The sequence below is a fragment of the Erpetoichthys calabaricus genome, chromosome 4, assembly GCF_900747795.2.
Source record: "Erpetoichthys calabaricus chromosome 4, fErpCal1.3, whole genome shotgun sequence".
Taxonomy (NCBI): domain Eukaryota; kingdom Metazoa; phylum Chordata; class Cladistia; order Polypteriformes; family Polypteridae; genus Erpetoichthys; species Erpetoichthys calabaricus.
Window position 1 is genome coordinate 133,569,413 of NC_041397.2, and position 13,423 is coordinate 133,582,835.

General features: G+C 38.2%; 1 protein-coding gene across 1 annotated transcript in view; it reads left to right on the plus strand.

Annotated features, from left to right (window-relative positions):
• LOC114650274 (cytoplasmic tyrosine-protein kinase BMX-like) overlaps positions 1–13,423 on the plus strand; it is a 163,186-nt gene that overhangs the window by 109,634 nt on the left and 40,129 nt on the right. Inside the window, exon 15 of the mRNA XM_028799805.2 lies at positions 5,835–5,899. Coding sequence (XP_028655638.2) covers positions 5,835–5,899 — 65 coding nt within the window. The remainder of the gene's footprint in view (positions 1–5,834; positions 5,900–13,423) is intronic.

Genomic DNA, 13,423 nt, shown 5'->3' on the forward strand with positions numbered 1-13,423 from the left:
CATGAATGATCATGATTCAAAATTTTTATCCAAAACAGTGAATATTTTCCAGATGTTAAATTGTGATTTATATAAGGTCTGATGACATTAAACTAACATGCAGTAGAATGGAGTGCAACATGTTCGTATTTTTACATTAGAGTACGGCGTAATTTATGTGTATTATTTATCTGTAAATGCGCATTACTTGCCAATTTATCCAAAAAGGCAAGTTTGCTTTATATACTCTTATATTTGAAGATATCTGTAATGGTCAATTTTTCCTAACAGGCATTATTTATAACAGCACATAATTAATACACTATATATGAAACTTTACTAATGGTATCTTCAAAGCTATGCATATAGAAAAATGATTAATTTTAGGTTAAGTATGTTTTAAATGTTTACAGTTTCTGGTGTTGGCAGCACAATGATTAGTGTTGCCTGATGAATCTCTTATCTTGGGTTTGAGTTGCGTGTCTGGCTGGTGTTAGTATGCAATTTGCACATTATTCCTTTCTATTTTCCTCCCATTTTTCAGAAACATGTTAAGTAATTTAATGATTGTAAACTTGTAGCATATGGATTTGTGATAAGTGATGAGCTAGCGCTCCATCCAGACTTAACATGGTAATAGATGGTATGCTGTGTCACACTTCCAGTTTGGTTATTTTCATTTGTAATCACTCTTTCCACATGTTTAAATTAACTTTCAGTTTTTTAACACTGGAATCCCTGAAGTCTATGAAATAAGTTGTAATTCAGTTTTATTCTCTTAGTCACGTTCTCGTGGTACAACAAACTTGCCTCTCCCTCTTTGAGTTGATGGTATTTATCTCTATTCTTTTCACAAGAGCAGCAATGGCCACAGTTGGTGCTGTGGATGATGGCTGATCAGAAATATTTATTTTACTGGCTATCAAAGATATGATGACCCATGGACGATATCAGACTATTGTGCAGCATTTGCGCATTGACAACAAAGACACCCATTCAGAATGTGTGAAAAACAGCAGATTTGCTGCCATCTCGGACATCTGCCAAAGTTTTGTTGTGAACTGTGTTTTGAGTTACAACCTGGGTTAACATATTACTGTTGATGGACCACTATTTTCAACCAAGGTCATCTCAATCAATCCTGACAAATATGGCATAAAGTTTTGGATTGTGGCAGATTTAGAGACAAAGTACATGTGCAATGCCACTCCTTATTTAGGAAAAGATCCCAGAGAAAGATATTCAGAGACTGTGGTCATAAAGCTTATGGAGCCGTTTCTGGACAAAGGCAGATCCATAATAACAGCCAACTTCTTCATGTCGCTTTCACCGGCTAATAGACTGCTGCACCGCAACAAAACTCTGCCCTGCACCATAAATAAACTGGGACGGGAACTTCCACCTGCAGCCAAAACGAGCAATTCTCCACACTAGTGTTTAGATCTGGCAGTGCCATGCTGATGGTGTTCAAATGACAACTCGTGTTCAAATGACATAGTGTTTTCAAATAATGGCGTTTTCATGCTTGGATATGTGTGTGCACTGTGTTTGCATTCATGTAGCTACTGGAATATAAAATAAACACTTTCACAAAGATATAACAAAACAAGTCTGATTTTATTCAAGAACTAGCAAAATACCCGCGCTTCGCAGCGGAGAAGTAGTGTGTTAAAGAGGTTATGTAAACATATATATACATAAACATATATACTTATATACATATCTACATATACACATATCTACATATATACATATATATATATATATATATATATACATACATACATTCACATATATATATATATATATATATATATATATATATATATATATATATATATATATATATATATATATATATATATATATATACATACATATATATATATATATATATATATAAACTGTATATATATATATATATACATATATATATAAACTGTATATATATATATATATATATACATATATATATATATATATATATATATATATATATATATATATATATATATATATATATATATACTGTATATATACATATGTACTTAGTGGCTCCTGTATTTAGGAAAAAGCAGGTTGGATAATGGACGGATGGACATTTGTATGCATAGCCCCATTTGCCCGTTTTCGTTTTTTTTCTTTCTTCAGTAATATTTCAGCAAACCCGGAGCTTGTCAGTTCAAATCCTGGTACTGACACCACTGTGTGACCCTGAGGAAGTCACTTCACCTGCATGTTGTGCAAAAAACAAAAGTAATGTAACAAATTGTACCTCAGATGTTGTAAGTTGGTGGAATAAAGGCATAAGTAAAATAGATAAATATGTATTATACACATAGGAACTATTCATTTATTTTCAGTTAAGTCATCTGCAGCAAACTTTTATAAATGAGGGTTTCTGATTTTTAGATAGTGCAAACTGTTTCTTCTTTATTGACGTTTTCTCTTGGAGAGCTTTTTTCATTTTATTGAAAATGAAAGCAGCAGCTGCCAAAATATGTAGCTTTTTTATTAATTTTTCAACATTGTGTAAAATAAATGTATAAAGTAACATAAAAACTTTAAATACTGGTTATTGTTTTACACTAAAATATTACTACAGAGATAGAAAAAAAGTAAAATGGATATGTTCTTTTTCTTTAAGGAGATTAAATATTACTGAAGAAAGAAAAAAAAATTAAACAGCCAAATGGAGCTATGCATACGAACTTAAAAGGTTTAAATAAAACAGAAATATATATTTTATTTTTACTTGCTTAACTTGTGGAGGGTGTATCCTGTAGCAAAGCCGTAACTTTTTTCGTGAAAGCACGTTTCAGTCAATAAGTGTTAAAAAAACGTGTAAAGATATTGACAATAAGCTAAGTCATCTGCAGCAAAGTTTTATAAATGAGGGTTTCTCCTTTTTAGACAATAAGCTACGCAAACCCAGGAAGACATGGAATCGTTTAAATCAAGTATCATTACATCTTCCTTTCTTAAAGAGAAGTAAGGCAGTACTTATAAGCTTACATATTTATATATAGACATACATATATATATATATCTATATCCGAAGCCGTGCAAGCACACTCTTTTGAGAATGCAACGTATAGTTGTACAGAAGAAAAGCAATCTTGCCTCAAATGAATGGCAACCTTTTGTAGGTCTATGAAGTTAATTTAAAGTTTAGGTTTACGCGGTGCTTTCTTTCCGAAGTACCTGCACTCATGAATATGTCTGTATGTGTCAGTCGGTGAAATCCACGCGCTTCGCACCGGCGAAGTACCGCTTTTAAATTTTTATTAAGAAGAAAATAAAACGTTTTTAAATTGAGGGAAAATATACTAATAACAGTTTGTTAAGGATCAGTTTTTTTGTGAAGCTGCCTTTACTCGAGTGATCACTTCGAGCTGACTTGGTGGCCAAGTGTAAGCGTTACCTGGAAGTAAGCACCCATACAATCAGATTGTGAATCAGACTACGAATGCCGTGAATGTAATTACACACTCACTGCAGTTGCTTACGGTAATCGAACCTCAGACGTCAGCACTAGAGGGGCTTAGCAGCGGTGAAGTATTGGTTTTAAATTTTAATTAAGAACAAAAGAAAACCTGAGAGGTTCGATTCCCGAAAGGGAGTGAAGTGAGTGTCCGGCTACCTACCAGGTAAAGCTTATGGTCGGACAGCAAGTGACGTAACATCAGCCACGGTGCCTTCAGTTGTGAGAAGCAGATCATAGAATGATTGAAAATAGTTCTGCATTTACCTTTTTAGTAAAAGGCGAGCTTTTAAGCCTGAGAAATCACCAGGTAAATGCACACGTTTAATTGCACATGTGTTAATATGTATGGTTACACAGTATTAAAAGACAGTGAAGAACGTGATTTACCTTTGTTCCCACGTTTCATAAAAGGCGAGCTTTTAAGCCTGAGAAATCACCCCGTAAATGCACACGTTTACTTGCACGTGTTAATATGTATGCTTACACAGTATTAAAAGACACTCAAAAATTAACGTCATTTACCATCAGCCACGGTGCCTTCAGTTGTGAGAAGCAGATCATAGAATGATTGAAAATAGTTTTGCATTTACCTTTTTAGTAAAAGGCGAGCTTTTAAGCCTGAGAAATCACCGCGTAAATGCACACGTTTAATTGGACATGTGTTAATATGTATGGTTACACAGTATTAAAAGACAGTGAACAACGTCAGTTACCTTTGTTCTCGCGTTTGATAAAAGGTGAGCTTTTAAGCCTGAGAAATCACCCCGTAAATGCACACGTTTAATTGCGCATGTGTTAATATGTATGCTTACACAGTATTAAAAGACAGTCAAAAATTAACGTCATTTACCTTCGTTCCCGCGTGTGACTCGTGCTGTAAATCTCTTCCTTGTTTTCAGTTCACGTGATTACGTAGGAGGCGTAATGACGCAATACGTGACTCCGCCTCCTCCATTAGAGTATATGGACAAAAAATATGTTCCAGTTATGACCATTACGCATAGAATTTCGAAATGAAACCTGCCTAACTTTTGTAAGTAAGCTGTAAGGAATGAGCCTGCCAAATTTCAGCCTTCCACCTACACGGGAAGTTGGAGAATTAGTGATGAGTGAGTCAGTCAGTCAGTCAGTGAGTGAGTCAGTGAGGGCTTTGCCTTTTATTAGTATAGATAAAACTGAATAACAAACAAATTCAAGCAACAATAAGATACCAAGAAGATATGATTCAACAGCGTTTGTGTGTCTGCTTATATCCCTTCAGCAATATCTTTTGCAGGTAGCAAAAATTTACACTGGGTGTTACAGACTCAAATCAAATGTATGTTTTTATTATATTATAGTACTAATAATAGCAGCTCACTACTCAAAATGGGAAAAACCCAGGCTTGATCCCACAACCTTTTAATTACAAAGCAGCAGTTCTTACCTTTGCACCGGCCAAGCTCACATATCAATTTTGTGTCGGTTGATATTTGGGCTTGGGTTTTTACTCATTGACAGCAACATGTAAATTGAATGATTTCTTTTTCTTTAGTTATATTCTTGAATAAAAGCGCACTTGTTTTGTTTTACCTTTTGTGAAAGTGTTTATTTGATATTTGAACTTCACATATTATATACTTCACGTCAGCATTTTGTTATTATTACTATAAAATGAAAAAAGTTTCTGTTTTAGGTATGTGTTCAACATTTCTTGCCTTGCATTTCCTGTCATCCTACATTTTACCCAGATCATGGTAGACACGGAACACACATGAAATATATATATTTCAAATAACGATTTATTATTTACCCTATACAATTCCAGACACCTCACTCCAAGATAAAGGGACTTGAGCTGGGAGAATTTCAGCTGCGATGGTGGGGGATGGGATAGCAGACTGCCTGCTGGTTGTGCTGATTGACACATTTGTAAAACAAAGGTGTGAATGAGGAGGTGCGAAGGAATTTAAGGTGGCCCAGCATTACAACTTTTTTCGTAGGCTTCTGGCATTCTAGTGCTAAGCATATCAAATACAATTTAAAATTTTATCTGCCAAGTTCTACAATGTCTATAAGGTAAGGAGCCCATGAATGTACACTTTTGAATGTTATTATCTGCTGCAACTGTACATATTGCTAAATCTCACTTGTCATGGGAAAAATTTGACTTAATACACAACAAGTAATTGGATCTTTTACAATGCACATCCGTCGAGATCACAGCTGTCCAAAGCATAATATGTTTGTGATGCAAAACGTAGATACAGTACATATAGTAGTTTAATTATTTTAATTCACTCAAGATTCTGAAACACCATAAAATTGAATCTAGTTTCTAATTCATGTCTTCTTTCTCTTTTTCTTTTATTTAACATTTACATTACAGGCTGCTAGAAACTGCTTGGTGGATAAATGCTTGACAGTAAAAGTATCTGATTTCGGGATGGCAAGGTAACTAGCATGGTCAACCATTATCATTTTCACTCCAGTTATTTGATAACACCTGCAGTAGCAACATGCTGAGCCGGGTTGGCCAGGCTACCCTGTCCCTTGTAGCATCTGTCAACATACCCATGGAGATTCCAAAGCATTTCCAAAACAGCTTTTCATCCATCCATGGAGAGCAACATTAGAACCTTATTTTGGCTACACATATTTGCAGTCTCATTCCTTCAGTCACTACAATGGGGGGCGTTGAAAGATTTTTTTGTCTGACCCTCTCCTTTGGCTGCCTATCTATCTATCTATCTATCTATCTATCTATCTATCTATCTATCTATCTATCTATCTATCTATCTATCTATCTATCTATCTATCTATCTATCTATCTATCTATCTATCTATCTATCTATCTATCAGGGAGATTGTTAATTTCTAATCCATGGAGAAAAAGAGGTTATTAGTTTTCTGCTCCCTAAACAGAGAATGACTCATCAGCTTTTAATTCAGGGAGAGATTTCAGAAAATCATTTTGCAGAGGGAGAGTAGAGCTATCGTTGTAGTTCCCTCAGAGTTACTTTGAGGCAGCCACCGGAGAGAGCCAGACAGTGTCTGCAGCATTCCTCAGCATCTTTAAGATGCTGCAGTGTGTTTTAAGGGAATACATCACTTCTCCTGATCAGATTAAGGTCAATTCCAGTTACAAAATCAGTATCTTCTTATAGGTGAGTTCTTCTGTCCATCAGAGTTCTTATTCATTGATTTAAAGCTCTTTAGTCCATTTTGCACCTTCTGGCTAAAGATGTCTAGAAAAAGGGCCTCTGGAAAGATGCCAGTTCAACATCTGATTTTCAGGTGCTGAAGTGTAAAGTGTTATCAGATGAAGTACTGCCAGATCCTGATACAAACTTGAGTTCAGTCACTTAGTTTGGAATGTAAGTGGGGGAAGGTGTAGCTGGATGCCTGCATCCCTGTTAAATCTGCTTTCTTAACAGGCCTGGTGTGCCACTTAATCCTAGCAGAATGAGGAATGCCCACTTTGTATAACAGCAATACATACAAAGTAACAATTGCATAAAATACAGTATATATAATCTATCACTCATGTAGATCTACATAACAAGACCTTAACAAAGGCTTTGTTTCGTTACAGAGCAATTTGTGACTAATACATACACTATAGTAAGCCTTTAAAGCTTCTCTTTTACAGTGTTACTAACACGTGCAGCATAGATTCTTAAATATATACAGTACAATATAGACTCACCAGCCACTTTATTAGGTTCACCTATTCAACTGCTTGTTAACGCAAATATCGTATCGCCAATCACATGGCAGCAACTCAATGAATTTATGTATGTAGACATTTTCAAAACGACCTTCTTTAGTTCAAACCAAGCATCAGAATGGGGAGGAAAGGTGATTTAAGTGACTTTGAATGTGGCATGGTTGTTGGTGCCAGAAGAGCTGGTCTGAGTATTTCAGAAAATGCTGATCTATTGGGATTTTCACCCACAACCATCTCTAGGGTTTACAGACAATGGTCCAAAAATGGGAAAATATCTAGTAAAAGAAAGTTTTCTGGGTGAAAATGCCTAGTTGATTCCAGAGGTCAAAGGAGAATGGCCAGACTGGTTTAAGCTGATAGAAAGGAAACAGTAACTCAATAGCCACATGTTGTAACCGAAGTGTGCAGAAGAGCATCTGTGAATGCACAGCACTTCAAACCTTGAAGTAGAAGGACTAAAGCAGCAGGAGACCACACTGGGTGCCACTCCTGTCAGCAAAGAACAGGGAGCCAGACCAGTACATTCCGACTTCAGGTGTTTGAATCACACATTGCTATACAAGAAGCACAAAGCTACAGTTTCCATGGGCTAACCAAAATTGGAGAATAGAAAAATGTTATCTGGTCTGTTGAGTCTCAATTTCTGCTGTGATATTTGGATGGTAGGATCTGTATTTGGAGTCAACTGCATGAAAGCATGGATCCATGATATCAGTGGTTCATGCTGGTATAATGGTGTAGGGCAGCTGTGCGCAACCTGCGGCCGTACGGCCGCATGCGGCCGTGGGCAAGGACTTTGGCGGCCGTGGACGTGTATATTAAAGTGTACGTAATGGCGGCCGTGCAGGTGTAGGGTCTCTGGACTCCAGCGAGTAAGGGGTCTCAACGCCGCGGAATCTTTGTCGGCCGGGTCGGTATGGTGACGCCGAAAGCCGATTTGGACTCTGGGGTCTCTAGACTCCTGCAAGTGTAGAATCTCAAACACCGCAAGTACCGAACCCGATTGGTAGACAGCAATCTAGAGTCTGGAATACGGCTAATGGTCTCCAGCGAGTCCCCTGACTTTGCAAGTCTGTCTGCAAACATGCAAGAGCAAGGAAGCCATTAATGGCGATGTTTTCCAAACTTCCTGAAACAATTGCTGTAAAGGTTTTTTGTCCTATATGACGTTTCGTAGACATTTTTTTACATATGTAGACCAGTAAATTGAATATTGTCAGATATATCATACTCTGTTTTAATGTGTAATCTGTAAATTTTTACATAAATCATAAAACATTATTAAGTTTACTTGGACTTACTGGCGGCCGTTATTAAAGTAAAAAGTCTGTAGTGCGGCCGTTATTAAAGTAAAAAGTCTGTAGTGCGGCCGTCAATAGCGGAAAGGTTGCGCATGCCTGGTGTAGGGGATATTTTTTTCGCACACTTTGGGCCCCTTAGTACCAATTGAGCATCAGTTTAATGCCACAGCCTACCTGAGTATTGATGCTGACCATACCCATCCCTTTATCTTGTGATGTCTACTTCAGGTAGCATAATGTGCCAGGCAAGGTTATATTATAGTTTTGCTTTTTATATTAGTTTTTATTTCTTTATTTTTTCTGGCCTAACTTGGAAATTCAGTTTTAGTTTTCCTTCATTGTGTATTTTTAGTTTTAATTTAGTTTTTATTTCACAAAGGCATTTCTATTTTATTTTTACATATATTAGTTTCATTTTAGTTTTAGTAATGGTGTGGTTAAAGAGCTACTATGGAGTTTGTTTTGTGTTACAATCAGACAGAACTATACACTTCACAGGAGTAGTTATATGCATGCGGCTTCTGTCAAAATGTCAAAAAATGATTGATGAGTTAAGCCCCGCCCCTTTTGGATTGACGTCATAAACTCCCGCCCCCTTCCGGTTTTCCCGGCCGGAAGTCCGTCACTTCCGTGACCTTCGCCCATCCTGTTTTTTACCCCTGGAAACGGCCAAGATCCGTTTGGCGGATGTCCGGTCCTTCCTTGAACCCTCCCATCCTGTTTTTAAACCAGGAAACACCTGTCCCTTCCTTGAACCCTCCCATCCTGTTTTTACCCCAGGAAACACCTGTCCCTTCCTTGAACCCTCCCATCCTGTTTTTACCCCAGGAAACATCTGTCCCTTCCTTGAAACCTCCCATCCTGTTTTTACCCCGGGAAATGGCCAAGATTTTTATTTGATGGATGGGGGCCCCCTCCTTGAACCCGCCCCCACCTCTCCCGAGGACAAGTTCAGGCAAGTCTGTAGCAGACCCTGCCGTCAGCACCTCTTGGTGGTCGCAGGTCTTCTGACTTAAGAGTTTCCTGCCCACAGTCGGTTAACCCTGAGGACGCCCCCTTCCGATTCCCAGCCCCTAGAGGAAGAGACCGCCCACACACACACACACACACACACACACACACACACACCGGATGGCCATCATAGTCATTTTGACTCTGAGTCCAGCCCCAGGCCAGTCCTTGATCATTTCTCCCCGAGGAGAGACAAACACACACATGTTTCAGCCTGTCCATTCTGCCTTATAGCCATTCCTGACTCTAGTGCTTTGGGTAAGAAAATCTCTGTATCTATTATTTAAAATCTCTAACCTTTTATTTAAGTCAAAATGATTTTCTTCAACTCACAGACGCTCTCTAAGCTGAAAAAGCCATTACTTCACCCCAGCCGGGTGCTGTCCGGCTCTCTGTCTCGGAGCAGGAGGCCTCTGCCTGTAGCCCAAGGAGAGATCGCCTCCACACACACACACACACACACACACGCACACGCACCCCAACATGTTAAGGAAGGGCCCCTACCATCCAAGCCTCTTGGGTCCATTCCTGTCTCTAGTGCTTTGGGCAAGAAACTCTATGATTTAAAATATCTATTCCTTTATCTAAGTAAATGATTTCTTCACCTCACAGACCGTCTCTAAGCTGAAAAAGCCTTTACTTCACCCCGCAGGGTGCTGTCCGGCTGTCTGTCTCGGAGCAGGCTGCCTGTAGTTTCCAAACACAAGCTGCCCGGTTCTCTCCGTCTACTGTTGGAGCAGACCGTTGCGCGTGCATGCAGAGCAGGCAAACTTTCTGACCGCACAGCCCCAGGAAACTGACAGACCCACAGGATGCGTCCTTCGAGCAGAGTGGTTTAGACCCTACCCCCAAGGCTACGAGCCTCAGGCGCTGCGTTCTCAGCGCATGCGTATCAGGAGCTAAACCCCACGAAATGTAAAAGTTTTTAATGATAACGAGATCGATATAAGATCTGTAAAATAATAGGCAACAGGATCCTTTTAAATAACGTTTGAGACGTATAAATTTTACCCCCGGAGTTATATATTTAAAAAATCCCTGCCAAGTGAAATTGTCTTAAGCACCTCAGCAAGGCTCAGATCGTTCGGGGGCAGTGTAAAAATGGTCTCACCTTGTGATATTAAAAGATTTCGAATGCTTACAAAGTTGACTTTTCAACCCGAACAATACACGGATGTTCACGGTCATCAGCTCTGACATCCTGAAGCTAAGGGGGTTGTGGGGTGTAGCTATTAGGACTGATCAATCCTTATACCGACACAAAAGATGTTCACACATAATTACTTTAACATAAGGTTCAGTTTGAAACACACTTAAAGTGAGGCCACACATTTGCTAAAATAAATCTATGCATAACGAAGGACCTTTTTTAAAAATACAGGACTTTTCGGTGTCCGGCCATCTGCACAGAGCACCGACAGTCAATATAACGGTAAGAACCGTTCAGGATATTATAAGTGTTAAACGAGCATGTTTTAAAACGGAGGGATGAATCCTTATATTTTATACTTAATATTTTCCAAGTTGATTCTCCGGTAATTCCATTTTAAAAATATTTGTTTACAGTGTGCAGGAATTATCAGCATGTTAATTTACACACAGCGCATGTGTAGGAGCGTGAGCGCGCTCGTGTGTATATAAATTGTAGCATTTTATATTTCTATCTCTCTCTATCTACGTGTACGACGATTAATGTTCATAGGACTGAAGCAAGCAATATTAGTTTTTTTTTCTCTTACCGAAACGGGCTTTACAATCAGTTAAGTTTTGTCTCGGCGTCTGAAATTCAAACAGGTTCTCTCCTCTGAGAATATTCAGGCCTGGTTTAAAAGAGCAGGCCGGGTGTGTAATAGCTCGGACATAAGACGTCAGTATTCTGAACTATGTACTCGGTTATTTTTTGTACGGAGCCGCCTGTTTTAAAAGTCTGATAACGAAACATTTATGCTTTATAAAAATTCTCATTTGGACAGCCGGCTGGAGACAGATTGACTGAACACGGACCCAAGAATTTATATCTTAATACACGGGGGCTCTGAGATCAGGCTGTCTGTTTTTATTTAAGTCTTTAGATTTTAAAAAGTTTGCTTGCGAGTGTATTCATATTTATACCCGTGATCCTATTAAACTAGTAATGAAAGGAATGGACGCGTTTAATAGGGGTCCGAGAAAACCCTCCCTTCTGATTTAAAAGGGTTTTTAACGGTAATTTTCTATCGCAGAGTTTTTAAACGGTGCAACGAGCCATCTTCAGCAGAGGGTTGAGTGCGTGTGTTACTGGGATATGTTTTAGGATACTTTACCAGGCACAGAGTATCCAATATATTAACACGGTACTAGTCAGGATTTCACTATGTTTTTTAATCTGGTACCTCCTTTTTCCATCTTGTGCATTGTTCAGTAAACCTTATTTTGGTGGATCAGAACATTTTGCTTACACCCCAATCATTATTCTCTTTAGGTTTTTAACTGTTATACCTACATTTTATAAGTTTCAGCAGTCCTTGTTTCTGTGACAGTAACTTAATCATATGGTGTAAAAATCCAGACTACTCACTTTTTAAAAGCTCTGAATTTACCAATTCAATCAATATGTCAGCTTTGGATCCATTTCACCAAGGCAATTGGGGGTTTCCTCTTTGTAGATTTTAGTTTGAAGGGACAGCATTTCTCAACCTTTAAAACTGTGTTATGAAAACTTGGGTCGCAAATACGTAATCGTGTCCCCCTAACGTTTTTCTTTTTTTTTGAAAGGAGCCCCTAATACCAATTTGTTCTTTTTAAGTAATGATATAACATAGAGGCACGTTTTATTATACCTACTTAACTTTTAGCGACATTTATCTAACTCTATATTTATTTTTCTAGCATCAGAATGTAGTTTGTTATGGTTTCAACAGATGTATTTTTCATATTTTCGATTCTTGTTTTCTTTTTGTTACGTTGCGCCCCCTCCCCCTAGGGGGACAGCCCCACAGTTTGGGAATCACTGTGTAGGGGATGATTTGTAAAACACTCTGCTCACTTCAAGTTAAAGTAGATTTGCTCGGTTATTCAGCTGTCCATCGGTGTTCCATTTTGTTATAAATTGTATTTAGTCTCTCTTTATTTACTAAACGTTTTATATGTTGAATAGAAAACAGTTATCTTGTTCAGGTTTTAACTTAACACAGCATTTTCATCATCAGGCTATGAGCACTTTGATACTCAGGGTGCTTTGTATAATACAAAGTTTTAGAAATTCTCTTACTGCTTGGTAATAGCCTTCCATTTTATCGCAGTTATAAGCCCCTGAAAAATAAGAATGGCTGTAGTACGTTATATAAGCCTATACACTACAGGGCTGATCAGGCTTATTTTGGACATGTTAGGCAAATCAGGAAGGAAAATGTTTTAGTGAATAGTTACATAATATCTATTACCAGTAACGGCGTACTGCACGATAACGTGCAGTGAATACACTTGACTTGAGCATTCATAGTATTTCTCCTCTTTCTCTGGACGTGTAGCATTCGTTTGCTCAGAGGATGAGGGGTTTGCTGCTTCCTGAGCAGCTCTTTTTTTTTCTTCTCCACCCTAGAGGCCCCCTGCTTCTCACGCATGCGCAGCACGGCCGCCCTGCTGCGCGGTGCCGAGAGTTGATTCAACAATAAAATAAAAAAGAGTAATAAAATCATCACCCGAAAGCGGATAGTAGCCGTCACGTAGTATATGTGTAACAAATTTCAAATCAATAGGTTTGCGAGCTACAGGTGATTTAAAATCCTGGACAGCTACGTTAGCTTATTATAGAAGAAGATATGTGTTAGCACAAGGATTACAAGTTTACTAAAACTGTGAGATTTATTCTTTCTTTTAGGTAGTCCAAGTTACATAGGACATCTAGCCTTGAAAACGGCTTTTTCCCCCATCTGTTTGTGAAAAAAAAAAACATCC